The 21,052-nt window shown below is 45.7% G+C and overlaps 1 protein-coding gene across 1 annotated transcript in view; it reads left to right on the forward strand.

Moving 5' to 3' along the window:
• Positions 1 to 4,152: 4,152 nt before the first annotated feature.
• The window catches only part of LOC117518180 (bromodomain-containing protein 3-like), a 67,214-nt gene continuing 50,314 nt past the window's right edge, over positions 4,153 to 21,052 (forward strand). Inside the window, exon 1 of the mRNA XM_034179238.1 lies at positions 4,153 to 4,248. Within this exon, the coding sequence (XP_034035129.1) occupies positions 4,153 to 4,248 (96 nt within the window). The remainder of the gene's footprint in view (positions 4,249 to 21,052) is intronic.

The following is a 21,052-nucleotide window of genomic DNA, read 5'->3' on the forward strand; positions in this document are numbered from 1 at the left end:
ATTAAATGCAGAGTGGTGCATACAGAGCAAAAAGAGAAAAACATTCAGTGCATCATGGGAACCCCACAGCAGTCTAAGTCTATAGCAGCATAACTAAGGGATGATTCAGGGTCACCTGATCCAGCCCTAACTAATCTTTAGCAAAAAGGAAAGTTTTAAGCCTAATCTTAAAAGTAGAGAGGGTGTCTGTCTCCCTGATCTGAATTGGGAGCTGGTTCCACAGGAGAGGAGCTTGAAAGCTGAAGGCTCTGCCTCCCATTCTACTCTTACAAACCCTAGGAACTACAAGTAAGCCTGCAGTCTGAGAGCGAAGCGCTCTATTGGGGTGATATGGTACTATGAGGTCCCTAAGATAAGATGGGACCTGATTATTCAAAACCTTATGAGTAAGAAGAAGAATTTTAAATTCTATTCTAGAATTAACAGGAAGCCAGTGAAGAGAGGCCAATATGGGTGAGATATGCTCTCTCCTTCTAGTCCCTGTTAGTACTCTAGCTGCAGCATTTTGAATTAACTGAAGGCTTTTTAGGGAACTTTTAGGACAACCTGATAATAATGAATTACAATAGTCCAGCCTAGAGGAAATAAATGCATGAAATAGTTTTTCAGCATCACTCTGAGACAAGACCTTTCTAATTTTAGAGATATTGCGCAAATGCAAAAAAAGCAGTCCTACATATTTGTTTAATATGCGCATTGAATGACATATCCTGATCAAAAATGACTCCAAGATTTCTCACAGTATTACTAGAGGTCAGGGTAATGCCATCCAGAGTAAGGATCTGGTTAGACACCATGTTTCTAAAATTTGTGGGGCCAAGTACAATAACTTCAGTTTTATGAGTTTAAAAGCAAGAAATTAGAGGTCATCAATGTCTTTATGTCTGTAAGACAATCCTGCAGTTTAGCTAATTGGTGTGTGTCCTCTGGCTTCATGGATAGATAAAGCTGAGTATCATCTGCGTAACAATGAAAATTTAAGCAATGCTGTCTAATAATACTGCCTAAGGGAAACATGTATAAAGTGAATAAAATTGGTCCTAGCACAGAACCTCGTGGAACTCCATAATTAACCTTCGTCTGTGAAGACGATTTCCCATTTACATGAACAAATTGTAATCTATTAAATAAATATGATTCAAACCACTGCAGCACAGTACTTTTAATACCTATGGTATGCTCTAATCTCTGTAATAAAATGTTATGGTCAACAGTATCAAAAGCAGCAGTGAGGTCTAACAGAACAAGCACAGAGATGAGTCCACTGTCTGAGGCCATAAGAAGATCATTTATAACCTTCACTAATGCTGTTTCTGTACTATGATGAATTCTAAAACCTGACTGAAATTCTTCAAATAGACCATTCCTCTGCAGATGATCAGTTAGCTGTTTTACAACTACTCTTTCAAGAATGTTAGAGAGAAAAGGAAGGTTGGAGATTGGCCTATAATTAGCTAAGATAGCTGGGTCAAGTGATGGCTTTTTAAGTAATGGTTTAATTACTGCCACCTTAAAAGCCTGTGGTACATAGCCAACTAATAAAGATAGACTGATCATATTTAAGATCAAAGCATTAATTAATGGTAGGGCTTCCTTGAGCAGCCTGGTAGGAATGGGGTCTAATAGACATGTTGATGGTTTGGAGGAAGTAACTAATGAAAATAACTCAGAACAATCGGAGAGAAAGAGTCTAACCAAATACCGGCATCACTGAAAGCAGCCAAAGATAACGATACGTCTTTGGGATGGTTATGAGTAATTTTTTCTCTAATAGTTAAAATTTTATTAGCAAAGAAAGTCATGAAGTCATTACTAGTTAAAGTTAATGGAATACTCAGCTCAATAGAGCTCTGACTCTTTGTCTGCCTGGCTACAGTGCTGAAAAGAAACCTGGGGTTGTTCTTATTTTCTTCAATTAGTGGTGAGTAGTAAGATGTCCTAGCTTTACGGAGGGCTTTTTTATAGAGCAACAGACTCTTTTTCCAGGCTAAGTGAAGATCTTCTAAATTAGTGAGACGCCATTTCCTCTCCAACCTACGGGTTATCTGCTTTAAGCTGCGAGTTTGTGTTATACCATGAAGTCAGGCACTTCTGATTTAAAGCTCTTTTTCAGAGGAGCTACATCATCCAAAGTTGTCTTCAATGACAATACACATGACCAAGACATGTTACAAATGTCATTTTTCTGCCATTCGTGACACATTCCTGACATTCTTAACGTGACTTGACGCATCTGAATAGGGTTCTTAATAGTGTGTGATATTCTTGATATTCGTGGACCATGTTTTTGGCTGTCAAAAAATCTTCCACAAATGTCACACACCACCCTCATTTCGCCTCATGTCGTGGAGGTCACAACTGAGCGTATTGATCCATCTTGATGAGTAGTGATCCTTAATAGAATGTGACAACGTTCGTAGTGGTTCCTGTGATGGTTCTTGGAGCCCAAACTGTCACGCGTTATTACGAAGTGACACGGAAACTGTCAAGTTTTGACACTACTTGTAACGCGGCATCACATTTTACTGCGTGCCACGACAAATCAGTTTTCTGTTACGTGCGCACAATTAAACTCGGCTCCACAGCATTCAGTTTGATGCAGGATGCCGAAGAGGAACAGTGACGCGAAGTCTCGTTCCTGCTGAAGCTCCTCAGGACGCTCCTGCAGGTGTTCTACCTGCTGTTGTAACCAATGAGTGGGAGAATGAGTCTGAACCAGAGGAGCGAGAGGAGACTTGCGTGCAGCCAGACATCTCTGCATCTCCTCCAGTCCGGCGGAGGAAGAAGCACGCGCACAATTAAACCCTGCTGCACCGCATTCAGTTTGATAGCTGACACCATGTCAGCTAAAAGTCTCATTTCAGTGCTCCTCAGCGCACTCCTGCAGATGTTCCACCTGCTGCATGTGCCTGATGTTTGGGAAAACGCACGAGACGAGAGCCATGTGAAGCCACACATCTGGCTCTGTTCATCTCCTCTTCCTCTCTGCACCACTGCATGGTGCAGAGCCCAACTACGCATGCAGTCACAAAGTTCTTGTGAAAAACTGGAGCATTCTGAATTGTTAGCAACAGTTGGATGAATATGGGTGTGTGTGTGTGTGTGTGTGTGTGTGTGTGGAGACAATTCACCATGTTCACAACGTGACAGAACTTGATGCGCTGTTATGCGCAACAACGAGGAACACTATTCTTGACCGTGCATAATGGTTCCTGATAATTCTCCAGTAACATGTGCCATTAATTGTAACGCGTGGTAACAGGTTGCAGCAGTTCCTGAGGACACTTGACGCCTCTGCCCCGAATCATCACATTCGCTATCAGCAGCCAAGAATGTATACTTCGTGGCATTCGTGACTTGTCGTTGTTGTTATGTGTAAATGCAGCTTAAACACTTAATCATGAAGCTGTATAACTGGGTATACAAAATATCCTCATAAAATCAACGTTAATGATAATATTAAGAGTGGCTATACGCCCAACCGTTGGTTCAATAAAGTAAATGTGAGCATATACGCCCAACCACAACTGACCAATGAGCGCATTTGTAAGCTCACTTCCGGTTTCAACACGGGAGGGGAAAAAAGGCGGATATTTTTTCGCCGGCTGCGGGAGGGTTTGCTGCCTGTGGAGGGGCTGTGATCTAAAGCGGTTCCGTTTGGCTCATCACACCCAGCGAACAGTGTCAAACTAAGACCATCTTACAGCCAACAAGCAGCATTTTGTTCAAAAACTGTTTTGTCGTCGTTAACAGGCTTCCGTTCAAAATGCTTATGAAGTTTGTCTGTTTTGATTCATTGCAGTGTTTTCGCAGTAATTAACGATGACGCCATTAAATGTATCAAACATACGCCACAATAGAGCCTTAAAAAGTGGTGTAAAAAAATGTAGTTTAGATGCACAAAACGTGTCATTATACACGTTAACAGTTGGGCGAATAAGATAAGACATATTTATCTGCCCAACGGTTGTGCATGTAATGTTCAGTGTATGACTTATCTGCCCAACGGTTGGGTGTATAGCCTTTGCCTATTATTAAAGCAAACAGAGCTCTGGTATCAGAATAGCATCTGTATTGGCAGATATCCAAATTCAAAGATCGGACCAGAAGTGAAAAATGTGGATCGTTGCATTCCTGGACCCGTCGCCCTAAATGAAGACCTTCAAATGCATTGTCCTCACACACCTCAAGGCCATCTATGACCCTCACCTGGATCCCATGCAGTTCACCTACAGAGCCAACAGTTTGGTAGATGACACTGTCAATATGGCCTCCACTTCATCCTCTGGCATCTGGACTCCCCAGGAACCTACTCCAGGATTCTACACAACAAAAATATAAACGCAACACTTTTGGTTTTGCTCCCATTTTGTATGAGATGAACTCAAAGATCTAAAATTTTTTCCACATACACAATATCACCATTTCCCTCAAATATTGTTCACAAACCAGTCTAAATCTGTGATAGTGAGCACTTCTCCTTTGCTGAGATAATCCATCCCACCTCACAGGTGTGCCATATCAAGATGCTGATTAGACACCATGATTAGTGCACAGGTGTGCCTTAGACTGCCCACAATAAAAGGCCACTCTGAAAGGTGCAGTTTTGTTTTATTGGGGGGGATACCAGTCAGTATCTGGTGTGACCACCATTTGCCTCATGCAGTGCAACACATCTCCTTCCCATAGAGTTGATCAGGTTGTCAATTGTGGAATGTTGGTCCACTCCTCTTCAATGGCTGTGCGAAGTTGCTGGATATTGACAGGAACTGGTACACGCTGTCGTATACGCCGGTCCAGAGCATCCCAAACATGCTCAATGGGTGACATGTCCGGTGAGTATGCCGGCCATTAAAGAACTGGAACATTTTCAGCTTCCAAGAATTGTGTACAGATCCTTGCAACATAGGGCCGTGCATTATCCTGCTGCAACATGAGGTGATGTTCTTGCATGTATGGCACAACAATGGGCCTCAGGATCTCATCACGGTATCTCTGTGCATTCAAAATGCCATCAATAAAATGCACCTGTGTTCTTCGTCCATAACAGACGCCTGCCCATACTATAACCCCACTGCCACCATGGGCCACTTGATCCACAGCATTGACATCAGAAAACCACTCACCCACACAATGCCACACACGCTGTCTGCCATCTGCCCTGAACAGTGTGAACCGGGATTCGTCCGTGAAGAGAACACCTCTCCAACGTGCCAAACGCCAGCGAATGTGAGCATTTGCCTACTCAAGTCGATTACGACGACGAACTGGAGTCAGGTCGAGACCCCGATGAGGACGACGAGCATGCAGATGAGCTTCCCTGAGACGGTTTCTGACAGTTTGTGCAGAAATTCTTTGGTTATGCAAACCGATTGTTTCAGCAGCTGTCCGAGTGGCTGGTCTCAGATGATCTTGGAGGTGAACATGCTGGATGTGGAGGTCCTGGGCTGGTGTGGTTACACGTGGTCTGCGGTTGTGAGGCTGGTTGGATGTACTGCCAAATTCTCTGAGACGGCTTATGGTAGAGAAATGAACATTCAATACATGAGCAACAGCTCTGGTTGACATTCCTGCTGTCATCATGCCAATTGCATGTTCCCTCAAATCTTGCGACATCTGTGGCATTGTGCTCTGTGATAAAACTGCACCTTTCAGAGTGGCCTTTTATTGTGGGCAGTCTAAGGCACACCTGTGCACTAATCATGGTGTCTAATCAACATCTTGATATGGCACACCTGTGAGGTGGGATGGATTATCTCAGCAAAGGAGAAGTGCTCACTATCACAGATTTAGACTGGTTTGTGAACAATATTTGAGGGAAATGGTGATATTGTGTATGTGGAAAAAGTTTTAGATCTTTCAGTTCATCTCATACAAAATGGGAGCAAAACCAAAAGTGTTGCGTTTATATTTTTGTTGAGTGTATTTGTGAACTTCAGCTCTGCTTTCAATACGATCATCCCGCCCCTGCTGAAGGACAAGCTCTTTCAACTTGGCGTTTCTGCCTCTGCCTGCAGGTGGATCACTGACTTCCTGTCCAACAGGAGGCAGCATGTGAAGTTGGGAGGGCACATATCTGACACACGGTCCATCAGCACCAAATCCTCCTAAGGCTGTGTTCTTTCCCTCTTCTCCCTGTACAACAACAGCTGCACCTCTAGCCACCAGTCTGTAACGCTCCTGAAGTTTGTGGATGATACAACCCTCATCTCCCTCTGATGAGGACGAGTCAGCCTACAGACTACAAATCAGAATCAAATTTATTGCCAAGTAAGTTCTCACATACAAGTAATTTGATCTGGTGTCATTGGTGCGTAAATAACAATAATAAAAAAAAAAGAAAAAATAATTCTGTAAGAAGTACAGGAGTAAATTTGCTCTTTCAATGATGAAAACATGGATGAAAAACTTTCTGAATCAGTGGTGAAAATGATTATTATAAATTGCTTCACTGCTTTTTACAGCGTGTAGTGTCTGTTAACACTTTTTCCTCCTCTCTGTGAGGGAACTAGAGTCTCTTCACACTCACACCGTATTTGAGCAAACTTTGGAAACATGAAGGCTTTCAACTGTAAAATAAAGCCTATAAATGAATTTTTGGAGCTATGAAAGCAGAAGGACCTCTTTTTATCTGAAGACTTTGACGGAGAGAAGGGAGCGGGCAGTTCAGCATAAATAGCCTGGCTGGATTTTAGAGAAACTACCTGATAGCAGAGCAGAGTGTGACGGCACTGTCAGAACATGGATGGCATGGCGCCGTTGTTCCATTGTCTGGGGAGAACCCTGAGATATCATGTTTTCCCATTGTCTGCTGCGTGGGGAGTGGCGGGAAAAACCGAAGACGCGTTCTTGCGTGGTGCGAGACAAGACATGATGTAAATCAGAAAACAAAGTGATGAAAATAAACAGTTTGAACGTTTTAAACCAAAAAATGCGACAGTTTGAGCATATTGCTTGTACAATCACAGTTTACACTTGTCCCGGATAATCGGACAAGCGTTAATGTCGATGGTAGAGTGAGAGTACATTTGTGTCCAAATTGACTAGACTCCAAAATAAAGCAAACAGACTGGGTGCAAAAAAGACTAACAACGTGAGGAAAAACACTAAGCAAAACTACAGCAGGGTAAAGACACTTACAAGATACCAGAGAGCTGACAGGATCAAGGAACTGAGTGTAATCGACCAGCAAAAAAATGTGAGGAAGACACGGCTTAAATAACTAACTGATACAGGTGTCACGATTACTCAAATCAGAACATGTGCTATCACAAAAGGAACATGAGAGGGCAGCAAACACCAGGACCTACAAGAGAACAGATACCATGACCACAGACAGGCACATAAAGTAATAAGCAGCTAAAAACCCATGAAGTTAACAGAATACCATATAATCGTATATACCATATAATACAAAAATATAACCGAAGTAGTAACAGGAACAAAACACAATTGGATATTAAATACAAAAAGTGAACGTGGACTCCAAAGGTGTAAAAAAAATAACAGTGGCAAGACTCACATGAACAAACATGCAGAAACATTCCAGTAATAATAAGACAAGGGAAAACTGAACAATCACTAAACCCTGAGCCAAGGAGGACCTAGGACCGGAAAGCAGAAGACGGGACAAGGACTGGACAGTGATGAATGGCCAGACTGCAGGGAGACAGAGATGACCTCTCTGATTGCCAGAGACAGAACACAGTGGTGGAAGGACATCCTCTGTGGACACTTGGAGACAGAAGACTGTGTGAAGACACACTGTAGGAAGATTGAGATGTCCATGTACACTCGCACACACTGAGAGACTGGACAGGGCAAGAGCACACTGGCACAAAGACTGACCAAAAAAACTTCCTTTGCCAACAGCAAAGGTTGGCGCCGAGCTGACTGTAGCTGAGCCCTTCGCCCAGCCAGAGTCCACTGACGTGGCGGGAAGTCGGACCGCTGGTGGGCAAGATCTGTCGACGGGAGCTACAGTATGACTGGGCAACCCCCCCTGTGACCTTGATCCTCCCTGGGTCGGGGGCATCCAGCCCCCACCACCGATGTTGTGCGCAGGGACGTTCTGCCCTACCACGCTGAAGTCTTCAGATGCAGACGCTGCCATGACATCAGCAGCTGCGGGGACAGTCCGGTCCCCGCTGACTATGACGGCTGCGGACTTGGCCAGCTGGCAACACTGAGGAGCTGGACCACCCCTATCTACATCAGCTAGCATACAAGGTCTACAGGTCTAAAAAAGAAGGCACAACCATTAGGGCCCTGTATCCAGAAACTGGCTCTGGTGCAGATCCCAGCAGCTCCTCCAGGACACCATCAGGGGATGAACTCAGTGACTCCTCTGGCTCTCCGCCACAAGGAGAGCCAGAGGAAAAGAAAGGAGGGGGTTTGACTAAGGAAAAATGTAAGATTCTTTATAAATCTTCATCTGTAAATTAAAATCACAACTTGCCTGTTATTTTTAGACAAATAAAATAGCATGGAAATTAATATGTACATTTTCATTCCTGGTAGGTTATTCACATCTGCATATCAACCAGAAAGAGGCAATAAATATATACAAATGTTTATTATAAATGCAACAGGAGATCTAACAATAACTGCAGTGTGATTTCAATTTGTAATTACGTCAGAGTATGTAATTGCCATTAATGTTATCAGGACAGTAATTTCTGAAATAGGTAATTTGACTAGTGATTATGAATGTTTTTAAGCTTTTGAGCTTCTACCTGTGCAAATGTCTTATACATGAACTTTTGACCTCATGGACATGTTTAATGATTATTCATTTAATGTTAAAATATAAAATGAAATGGCTTTCGAAATAATAAGAAAATACTTGTGGTTTAAAGAGCCTCTGGTTTATTTAGAAGCAGGTGTTGGTTTTCTGGATTGTCGGGACATTTAATCAGATGAAAGTCTCCTCTTCAGCTTCGGCCCCTGGTGGACTTTTTTAAAGACACTTTTCTCTCATGTTGAAGAGCAGAGATGTCTCCTTCTGATCGGCTGGACTTCATGTTTTGATGTGCCACTGGGAGGTTTTGAAGTGTGCCCGTATTTAGGTAATCTGCACAGCAAATGTTCCTGGTTGTGTTATACAAATACAATACTAATAATTACCTCCGCCAAGGAGGTTATGTTTTCGGTCGCGTTTGTTTGTTTGTTTGTCTGTCTGTTTTTTCAGCAGGATAACTCAAAAAGTTTTGAACGGATTTCGATGAAATTTTGTGGAGTGGTTGGAAATGACAAGAGGAACAAGTGATTAAATTTTAGTGGTGATCCGGATCCCGATGCTAACGCATTAGCATGTCTATGGCATTTTCAGTGTTAAAAGTTAGCATTAAGCAGTTGCAGCTGTCATCACGTTCGGGTGCATTTGTTTTCAAATTGTAATATCTTACATTTATTTTCGTTTATATATTAATAATCTAATGATTATTATATACAATTTTAGAGAGACAAAAAGAAATAGATCACTGTGCCAAGGAGGGAATCTCTTTAGGGTCAGTGACCCTATGGCCTTGTTTAGAGAAGTGTTTCATAAATGTTAAAAATTCATATATTTGCAGTTTAGTTGAATAATAAATTGAATTTTGTCTTCGTTTTTGTCTATAAGCACATGCAATATCAGTGCTCAGATGACAGTAGCTTCTGGGAAAGGTGCAAGTTGCAATAAACTGTGATGCCAAGTGCTAAGGATACATGCTATCCAGTCACAGCAGATGAAACTTTTTTTTTTTACTACTGAGCAAACATTGTTAAACTTTTTTAGGTTCAATGATTCCACGGCGTGTAGATGTTATGGCATCAGTGACCCCATGGCCTTGGCGGAGGTTTGCACTCTGAGTGCTTCTAGTAATAATATATTTCTTAAAATATACAGGTTTTAAAAAAAGGGTCACTTAGAGTTGAGTATTTGTGGCCTCAGGAGTAACAAAAAAAGAGAAGCTGTAGTTTTTATTTAGTAAAAATAAAAAGACTGGACATTTACAAATTAAAGTGTTCACTCAGCTCGACTGTGATTTTACAGCTAAAAGGCTAAGCTAACGTTAGCTGAGCATTAAACCTTCAGCAGGGCAGTACGTTTTTTTTTTTTTTTTTTTTTTTTTTTTCCCCCAAATTATTCTAACCTCAGAGTTGTAGAACTATGCTCCGCTGGTCAAACTGGGTATTTGTACATATCCAAAGTTGGGGAGCTTCGGTTCGAGTGGGGCCACTCCATCGCCCCGGCCTTTGGTGTCTGCATAGTCCAGGATAGTTGCCTGGGCCCCGGCTACTCTGGGTGGCAGTGCTAACTGGCGGGGTCCCATAGAGGCCACAGTTTTGTTCGGTCCTCCCTCGGCTCAGTATCGCCCCAGAGAGTAGACACAAATCCAAGATGGTGCCTTTGCCACACTTCCTTGCACTCAGAGTACAAATGTACCATGCATGTGGGATGCGGAATCAGTTGATCCCGTCTTTTTTTTCTTTTTTTTTCTTTTTTTAGAAAAAGCAAGAATCAAGTTCTAAGCATTATTAAGATGTTTTTGCTTACTTTTTGTCTCTCCCACAATGTTTTTCCCAAAACCTTCAACAGATACATTAACAGGAAACAAATGAAGGACAAGCCCACAATGGTAAATGGACTGCATTTATATAGTGCTTCTTTCATCTGCATCAGACGCTCAACGCACTTTACAATAATGCTTCACACTCATCCCGATGTCAGTGTGCTGCCAGACAAGGCGCTCGCTACACACCGGGAACAACTAGGGGATTAAGGACCTTGCCCCAAGGCCCTCAGTGATTTTTTTTTTTTTTTCGGTCAGGCTGAGATTCGAACCAAGGATCCTGTGGTCTCAAGCCCAGCACTTAAACACTAGACCATCGCCTCCCCAATAACATTCACAGTATTATCATTATAAATAAAAAGCGAGTCAGGAAAAAATAAACTGTACAATAATAAAAGTAAATGGATTTTTTTTAAAACATTCATTTCTCTTTCGGAAAAATATCCTTACAGGGCTTGGCAGTTTTATGACACTTGGGAGAGTCTATAAGATTAGTACTGCTTATATATTGTTCAAATTCAGCCTGAGGTTCGAGTAAATTCTTTCCAATACTCTGCATTTGTGAATGTGGGATTTACCAAACATTTCATAGAGTCAAAGCAATGGGTGAATGAAAGCTGAACAATGCAAACTAAGTCCACTGACCACTTCAAGTAGACTGAAAGACCCCATTTTTGACACACATATTTACACATCATTTACACAACATTTACACATATTTACACATCAGTATCTGTATATTATATTACATTATTATTAATGTAATGTAATATAACGTTCTATGCCTAATGGCCCAGTCACGTGGCATATGACGATTCCTGAACGAAGGGGAAAAAGTAAAAAAAAAAAAAAAATCACAAATCGTCGAGAAAAGGTGGGTGAATGAGCTGTTGACTTTTCCCATCACCAATTAGTCTGCGAATCGAGAGCGCAAAAGGAACAAAAGAGGAACAAAATGAAACCGAAGCTGACGTTCATCTTGACACTTTAAACGAAACGTGCCTGGAGCAGTGTGTGTCTGCATCCTGGTCTGCATTCCAGGACTCGGTGCTGGACCAGAGCTCTGTAGTGCCTGAGTCCTGGAGAAGCTGCAAAGAGAAGCGCGCGATCTGACCCTCTGTGGAGATCTGTGTGCACATTGGTGGATCCACCTGCTCTGGTTGCTCATTCAGAACAAAAGAGGGATCATCTCCATCATCAGATTCCTCACTGTCTGGTTCAGACTGATGCCACACTGTACGCGCCATCTTGCTCCGATTTATTTATTAAAAAAAAAAAAAAAGCTCTTGCTCAACATTCCTAAGACACCTCATTTTTACAAAACAAAAACACCACCACACTAACTGTTCATAGATTTGCTTGCAGCTGCGTATGTTTGCTTTTAATGTATGTGTACTGTCGTGTGTAGCCGAGAGATGTAGTCCCTCCAGCATGTCCTAGGCCTTCCCCGGGGCCTCCTCCCAATGGGACGCGCCCGGAACACCTCTCCAGTGAGGCATCCAGGGTGCATCCGCAAAAGATGTCCGAGCCACCTCAACTGACTCCTTTCGATGTGGAGGAGCAGCGGCTCGACACTGAGCTCCTCACCCTATCTCTAAAGGAGCGCCCAGCCACCCTGCGGAGGAAACTTATCTCGGCCGCTTGTACTCGCGATCTCGTTCTTTCGGTCATGAGCCAAATCTCATGACCATAGGTGAGGATTGGAACATAGATCAATCGGTAAATCGAGAGCTTTGCTCCCCTACTCGGCTTCTTTCACCACGACGGTCCGATACAGCGACCGCATCACTGCAGATGCTGCACCGATCCGTCTATCGATCTCACGATCCATCCGTCCTTCACTCGTGAACAAGACTCCGAGATACATAAACTCCTCCACTTGAGGCAAAGACACCGACCTGAAGAGGGCAAAGCACCTTTTTCCGGTCGAGAACCATGGCCTCGGATTTGGAAGTGCTGATTTTCATTCCTGACGCTTCACACTCGGCTGCAAACTGCCCCAGTGCATGCTGAAGGTCCTGATTTGACAAAGCCAACAGAACCACATCGTCCGCAAACAGCAGAGACGAGATTCTGTGATTCCCAAACCAGACCCCCTCTACACCCTGGCTGCGCCTAGAAATTCTGTCCATAAAAATAATGAACAGAACCGGTGACAAAGGGCAGCCCTGGCGGAGGCCAACGTGCACTGGAAACAGGTTTGACTTACTACCGGCAACACGAACCAAGCTCCTGCTGTGGTCGTACAGGGACCCGATAGCCCTTAGCAAAGGAACCCGGACCCCATACTCCCGGAGCACCCCCCACAGGGTGCCCCGAAGGACATGGTCGAACGACTTCTACAGATCCATAAAACACGTGTACCGTTTGGGCGAACTCCCATGAACCCTCGAGAGCACCCGATGGAGCGGATAGATCTAGTCCAGTGTGCCGCGACCAGGACGAAAACCATACTGCTCCTCCTCAATCCGAGGTTCGACCATCAGTCGAATTCTCCTCTCCAGTACTCTGTAAGGTCTGGGGCGGTAACATCAGATTGCAAATTTCAGAGTTGTGTGTGTGTGGGGGGGGAGATATGCAGATGCATTCAGTGTTTGAATTTGTAGGTACACGTGCACACAAAAGGACTGTCTCATACATAATTCAGCGACTCAAACGTTGCTTAAAAAAAAAAAAAAAAAAAAAAAGGGAATGCAGCCATTTGCAATTACACAGGGTTTTCTGTTTTCATATGTCGCACCTCTGTGGATCAAAGCTGTAAACACGCAAATGTCCACTGCTGCTGGAACTTTTTCCACCCTTGATGCTCAGTGTCACACTTCTGTAAACTGCCACCTGGTTAGCACAAACCGAGGCACAGTTCACTCAGAGATAACGGCAGACACCAAATATTAGGAGTGCTGGAGTCTGCAAAGCTCCCCCCCCCACTGCAAACAGATACAACGCGAGCAAGGGTCACCTCCTCAAACATTTGAACTGTCAGACTGAAACAGTCAGCAGGCTCTTCTCTCTGCACGGGCTAGAGAACAGCGAGCCCTTCAGAGTTCATGGACAGAATGCTGCAGCTCCTGAAAGGATACCAACTAGACTTTTTGTGCAGCATCTCCCTCCTCAGGTGCACGCAGTGCTGGCCAACACCAGCATCATGGACTGCTGAGCGTTGGTGGAGGAGACTGACAAATTCTTCCTGGCCAGCCAGCACCAGGCCACAGCGGCAGCCGCACTAGCCCCATCACATGCAGCGGCAGAAGTGGCACACCAGCACTGCCGTGATGGAGCTGCATCTCTCCACCACAGCACTCCTCACAAACCGGCTTCTGCATTGTAGGAAAACATTCAGCTGGTCAAAAGAAGTCAAAGTTATTGCTGATATTACAGAAACAAATGATAACAAATCATCAAGAATGACAGCAAAACAAAATACAGATGAAGTGAGGTTTTCAGTGGCATTCGTTCAAATTTTGACAGTTTAAAAATCCAGATGAAGCGCCAGCTGCAGGAACGAAGCTGTGCAACAGTTAAAGGATGGCAACGAAAGACCAGATTTCTTGTCTTGTTTGGGCTTTGTCTTTTAAGTGCCGTGTAACCAGGCCTTTGCACTATGATGCATATGCCAGGCCTGTAGGCGACGCTGTATTTCCCACACGAAAATAGAGGAAAGGATGATGGAGCATGCACAGAATGGTTGTAAGAGCTAATTAATGTAGCAGCTGACACTACCCCCTTTACAAATCCGCACGTTGACTAAAATAAACTTTAAGAGAAAAGGTTTACGCTGATTATCTGAAACAGGCTATTTGCACATTTAAATCAAAACAGTGTATGAAGAGAGAAAAAGCACGTGCACACAGCAAGTTCTGTACTAAAGGCATGTACCCTACTTGCCTTATTCAGCCCCGCCCACTTTTAAAGCAGAGGCATTTCTGTTTTGTCTTAGGACTTCCGGTGAGTGGTGTTTTCAGTATAGTACAATGGGAGTCATTCCATGGGTAGAAACAAAAACCTTTTTGAAAGGCTCAAAGGGAATGACTCTGGCTCACCCATGGATCATAACAGAGTGGGAAGATGACATGAAAAAGTGTTCCTTGATTATTTTTAACTACTTTGTGTTGTTACTCGGTGTGGACGGATTGGCTATGAGGAACTACGAGCTTTGCGCTGTGCAGCTCATAAAAACACAATCAAGTTAAAATATTACCTGACAAGTAGTACCACTGTAATGACAACGTTGCGTAATGTTAATATACATATGGTGTTATTTCATGCAGTGCTTGGTTGTATCAAATGCCAGAAAATGGTAAATCAGATAGCTGCTAATGCTACTTACCCGTTTGTCTTACTAGCATCCACCATGGCTTCTTCAATGGAGAGGTTGTAGTCCAGTCATTTCTCTGGGTAAGGATCCAGTGGTGTGGGTTTTTGTTTTTCTCCATAAAATGAAAAGAACAGACATGGGGACGTTAGGGTGGATTTTCAAATTCGCACCTTTAGCAGCACTGGGGATCCTCGTCTTTCGATGGAGGAGGGACCAAGTTAAATGTTCGTCCACAGCACTCAGATCTCTCCTTTCCATGTTCAAAACATCGTTCTGAAAGCAATAGTTTGCACTTCTTCTAGTTGTTGTGACACCCACGAACTAAACAATTAATGCTGCTCATGTTTGGACAATTCTAGCATACTGTGTTCCCACGTAGCTAATCATCGACGCAGTGGCAAACCGGAAGTTGCTTGACAAAAATGGAGCCGCCCACCATGACTTCCTAAATAAGGTGAATAAGCTGCAAAAGAAAAGTAGGTAAAGTAACATTATTTTTATTCAGTTGTGAGAATAATAACTCAAACTGTTGTCTTCTTACTGGCCATATCAAATCATATAACGGGGATAAAGACTTTAAAATATGGCCAACTTTCATGCATCAGTTTAGTGGAAAAACCAGGTTTGTTTTGCTTATTGTATTATACCACAAGCAGCTGTGATTTGGGGATTGAGAGGAAGTCATGTTCTCATCCTTAACAAACGTTTCACTATTGTGAAACGCTCGGAGTGTTTTTGAGGTGTGAAAATAATTTGTCAAAGTTGCTGAATGGTTTTTGAGTCTTTTGAATTTATGATTTTATTTCTGCTACTAATATTAAATGCACCTCAAAGATTCTGAATGACATGGTATATGTGAGTTAAAGTTACAAATTCAAAAATGGCTACAGAGAGATGTCTGGTTGACAAACCTATCTTTTACACTATAGTCCATTTTCACGGTTACCACCACCAAAAACCAAGGATTCCTAAATAAAACAGTTTTTTGACTAGATCAGAGAACTGTGTGGACTCCCATGGACAACACACACCCCGCACATTTCTGTTTGAGACAGTATTCTTCTGGGTCCTCCTGTCAAAATCAACTAGTCAAATTAGTAGGCTGGATATTTAGTGGATTTAATGAATCATAATTTACAGTTATGGTGGACAGTTACATTATGTGAACGATTGTTATAAACCAGGGTTGGGCAACTTGTTCCAGAAAGGGCCAAGAGGGTGCAGGTTTTCTTTGCAGCCATTGATTCCACCAGGTGATTTCACTGATTAATATCACTTTGAGCAGATAGAATCAGTTAATCAGTGAAATCACCTGGTGGAATCGGTGGCTGCAAAGAAAACCTGCACCCTCTTGGCCCTTTCTGGAACAAGTTGCCCACCCTTGTTATAAACGTATCACACCTCTTGCTAGAGCTCTGGGAATAGCACCAACTTCCTCCACAGGTATCCAGGAAACAAGTGGCCTGTAAATGAACCTATTCATTGATGTTTCAATTATTTGCTAATCTATTCTCTCATCAAAGTATTCTGTCTCAGATGAAAGAAGAATGATGAGTGACAAGCATATCAGTGCTTGGCAGTGGAAACCAGCAGGTGCTGCAGCAGCTGGTGCGGACAAAAATTGTGGCTGCTGGCCTTCCATCCCTCCCGGCCCTCTTGGATGAGTATAGGGTCAACGGTCAAGCCAACTTTCATGCACCAGATTAGTGGATCTCACTTTGTTGCTAAAGGTAATACAGTAGTGTTCAGAATAATAGTAGTGCTATGTGACTAAAAAGATTAATCCAGGTTTTGAGTATATTTCGTATTGTTACATGTGAAACAAGGTACCAGTAGATTCTCACAAATCCAACAAGACCAAGCATTCATGATATGCACACTCTTAAGGCTATGAAATTGGACTATTAGTAAAAAAAAAAAAAAAGTAGAAAAGGGGGTGTTCACGATAATAGTAGCATCTGCTGTTGATGCTACAAACTCAAAACTGTTATGTTCAAACTGCTTTTTTAGCAATCCTGTGAATCGCTAAACTAGTATTTAATTGTATAACCACAGTTTTTCATGATTTCTTCACATCTGCGAGGCATTAATTTTGTTGTGAAAGTGTTGTGACACGGACCCACAACAGGGGGCGCAAATGAACGGCCAATAGATGAGCCAAAAAGTAACAATTTAATGTTGTGAAATGTGCACAACGAATATACAGACAATCTCAGAATATAGTTACAGTCAATCCACAAAGGTGACGTGTGGGCAGGCTCGAGGATAGAAGACGTCCGTCCTGAGAAGAGCCGGAACCACACGATTTCCGCCACCACAGAACCTGGTGAATACTGGAGCCGCCAAGTCCCGAATTCCCAGGTGATCACCGTCCCCGACTGTCGGATCTGGCACTCCTGGCGAGAACAAAGACAGTCAAGTGTGGGTGTGTGTACACCCAGTAACAACAGCGGTGGGAATGCCACCTCCACCTCTCACTCAATAACTTGCAGAGTACTGAAGATTTCTCAGGGAAAAAGAGTGCCTTCTAGCGCTCTCTCAGCTTCCACTGACAGCGGTACCGGTACTCCTGCAAACACTCACAATATACAAACAATATTGTAAAACGGCTGAGGATATTACCTCCAATGAAGTATGATATCTCGGCAACGAGGTGGAGATGACGTCTGGTCTTTATGGAGTGAGATGATGTTGAGTAGATGGGTGACAGCTGTCAAGAGGTAATGAGTGACAGCTGTCACCCCCAGCTGTGTCCATGGCGGCAGCGCCCGCTCGTGCCTGAAGCCCGCACTTCAGGCAGGGCGCCCACTGGTGGTGGGCCAGCAGTACCTCCTCTTCTGGGGGCCCACACACAACAGGACCCCCCCCCCTCAACGGGCGCCTCCTGGCGCCCGACCCGGCTTGTTGGGGTGTCGACGGTAGAAGTCGGCCAGGAGGGCCGGATCCAGGATGAAGCTCCTCTTCACCCAGGAGCGTTCTTCGGGTCCATACCCCTCCCAGTCCACCAAGTACTGGAACCCCCGGCCCATCCGACGGACGTCCAGGAGCCGGCGCACCATCCTAGCCGGCTCCACGTCGATGATCCGAGCAGGAGGCGGCGCCGGTCCGGGAGCACAGAGGGGTGAGGTGTGGTGAGGTTTGATACGTGACACGTGGAAAACCGGATGGATCCGCAGTGAAGCCGGGAGTTGGAGCTTCACTGCGGCAGGACTGAGGACTTGGAGGATCTTGAAGGGGCCAATCTACCTGTCCTGAAGTTTCGGGGAGTCCACCTGGAGGGGGATGTCTTTCGTGGAAAGCCACACCTCCTGCCCGGGCTGGTAAGCAGGGGCCGGGGATCGCCGGTGGTCTGCATGGGTCTTCGCCCTTGTCCGGGCCTTCAACAAGGCAGAACGGGCGGAGCGCCACACCCGACGGCACTTCCGCAGGTGGGCCTGGACCGAGGGCACACCGACCTCTCCCTCCACCACGGGAAACAACGGGGGCTGATACCCCAAACACACCTCAAATGGGGAGAGGCCGGTGGCAGAAGACACCTGGCTGTTATGTGCATACTCGATCCAGGCCAGATGGTTACTCCAGGCCATCGGGTGCGCGGATGTCATGCAGCGGAGGGTCTGTTCCATTTCCTGGTTGGCCCGCTCTGCCTGTCCGTTCGTCTGTGGATGGTACCCGGACGAGAGGCTCACGGTGGCCCCCAGTTCCCTGCGGAAGCTCCTCCAGACGTGTGAGGAGAACTGGGGACCACGATCTGAGATGATGTCGGAGGGTATCTCATGCAGACGGACGACGTGGTGGACCAGGAGGTCTGCTGTCTCCTGGGCTGTTGGGAGCTTCGGGAGGGCCACGAAGTGGGCCGCCTTGGAGAATCGGTCCACTATCGTGAAGATGGCGGTGTTGCCCTGGGACGGCGGGAGGCCCGTGAGGAAATCCAGGCCGATGTGGGACCAGGGGCGATGAGGCACCGGCAGCGGCTGGAGGAGTCCTTGGGCCTTTTTATGTACTGCCTTGCCCCTGGCACAGGTGGTGCAGGCCTGGATATATTCCCGAACGTCGGCCTCCATAGACGCCCACCAGAAGCGCTGCCGGACAACTGCCACGGTCCTTCGCACCCCTGGATGACAGGAGAGCTTGGAACCGTGACAGAAGTCCAAGACTGCAGCTCTGGCCTCTGGTGGGACGTACAGACGGTTTTTTGGACCGGTTCCGGGGTCCGGGCTCCGTGCCAGGGCCTCCCGGACGGTCTTCTCCACGTCCCAGGTGAGGGTGGCCATGATAGTGGACTCCGGAATGATGGGCACCGGTGGATCCGACAGCACCGTTTTGACTTCGTCTTCATGTACCCGGGACAAGGCATCCGATCTCTGGTTCTTGGTCCCGGGGTGTTAGGTGATCCGGAAGTCAAAACGTCTGAAGAACAGTGACCAGCGGGCTTGCCTGGGGTTCAGCCGCTTGGCGGTCCTGATATACTCCAGGTTCCGATGGTCAGTGAAAACCGTGAATGGCACAGACGCTCCCTCCAGCAGGTGTCTCCACTCCTCAAGAGCCTCTTTCACCGCAAGGAGTTCTCGATTGCCGACGTCATAGTTCCGTTCAGCCGGGGTCAACCTGCGTGAAAAGTAGGCACACGGCTGAAGAACCTTATCGGTCTCTCTGCTCTGGGATAGCACGGCTCCTATCCCTGGGTCAGAGGCGTCCACTTCAACCACGAACTGGCGGCTAGGGTCGGGCTGCACCAAAACTGGCGCAGTAGAGAACCGTCGTTTCAACTCCTTGAACGCGGCTTCGCACCGATCCGACCAGGTGAAGGGGACTTTTGGAGAGGTCAGGGCTGTCAGGGGGCTAACTACCTGACTGTAGCCCTTAATGAACCTCCTATAGAAATTAGCAAAGCCGAGGAACTGTTGCAGCTTCCTACAGCTTGTTGGTTGGGGCCAATCTCTCACCGCCGCAACCTTGGCCGGATCAGGGGCGACGGAGTTAGAGGAGATGATAAACCCCAGGAAGGACAAAGACGTGCGGTGAAACTCGCACTTCTCGCCCTTCACAAACAGTCGGTTCTCTAATAACCGCTGCAGGACCTGATGTACATGCTGGACATGGGTCTCAGGATCCGGAGAAAAGATGAGAATATCGTCCAGATATACGAAGACGAATCGGTGCAGGAAGTCCCGCAAGACGTCGTTAACCAAGGCTTGGAACGTCGCAGGGGCGTTGGTGAGGCCGAACGGCATGACCAGGTACTCAAAGTGACCTAACGGGGTGTTAAATGCCGTCTTCCATTCGTCTCCCTGCCGGATCCAAACCAGGTGATACGCATTTCTAAGATCCAGCTTAGTAAAGATTTTGGCTCCATGCAGGGGGGTGAACACGGAATCCAACAATGGCAACGGGTATCGGTTGCGAACCGTAATCTCATTCAGCCCCCTGTAATCAATGCATGGACGGAGTCCGCCATCTTTCTTGCCCACAAAAAAGAAACCTGCCCCCATCGGGGAGGTGGAGTTCCGGATCAGCCCGGCAGCTAATGAGTCCCGGATGTAGGTCTCCATTGATTCGCGCTCAGGTCGTGAGAGGTTGTACAGCCTGCTGGACGGGAACTCAGCGCCTGGAACCAAATCAATGGCACAATCGTACGGACGGTGCGGGGGAAGGGTGAGTGCCAGATCCTTGCTGAAGACGTCAGCAAGATCGTGGTACTCAACCGGCACTGCCGTCAGATTGGGAGGGACTTTGACCTCCTCCTTAGCTTGTAAACCGGGAGGAACCGAGGATCCTAAACACACCCGATGGCAGGTTTCGCTCAACTGAACCACCACCCCAGACGGCCAATCAATCCGGGGATTGTGCTTCAACATCCATGGGAAGCCCAAAATCACGCGGGAGGTAGGAGTTACAAAAAACTCAATCTCCTCCCGATGGTTTCCAGACACCACCAGAGTTACTGGTTGTGTCTTGTGTGTGATTAAAGGGAGGAGGGTGCCATCTAGTGCCCGCACCTGCAATGGCGAAGGAAGCGCCACCAGAGGGAGCCCTACCTCCCTTGCCCATCTGCTGTCTAGCAGATTCCCTTCTGACCCCGTGTCCACCAGTGCTGGGGCTTGAAGGGTTAAATCCCCGCTCAGGATTGTGACTGGGAGTCGTGTGGCAATCTGTGTGTGTCTCACTTGAATGTTTTGAC

Source organism: Thalassophryne amazonica, chromosome 10 (genome assembly GCF_902500255.1).
Source record: "Thalassophryne amazonica chromosome 10, fThaAma1.1, whole genome shotgun sequence".
Taxonomy (NCBI): domain Eukaryota; kingdom Metazoa; phylum Chordata; class Actinopteri; order Batrachoidiformes; family Batrachoididae; genus Thalassophryne; species Thalassophryne amazonica.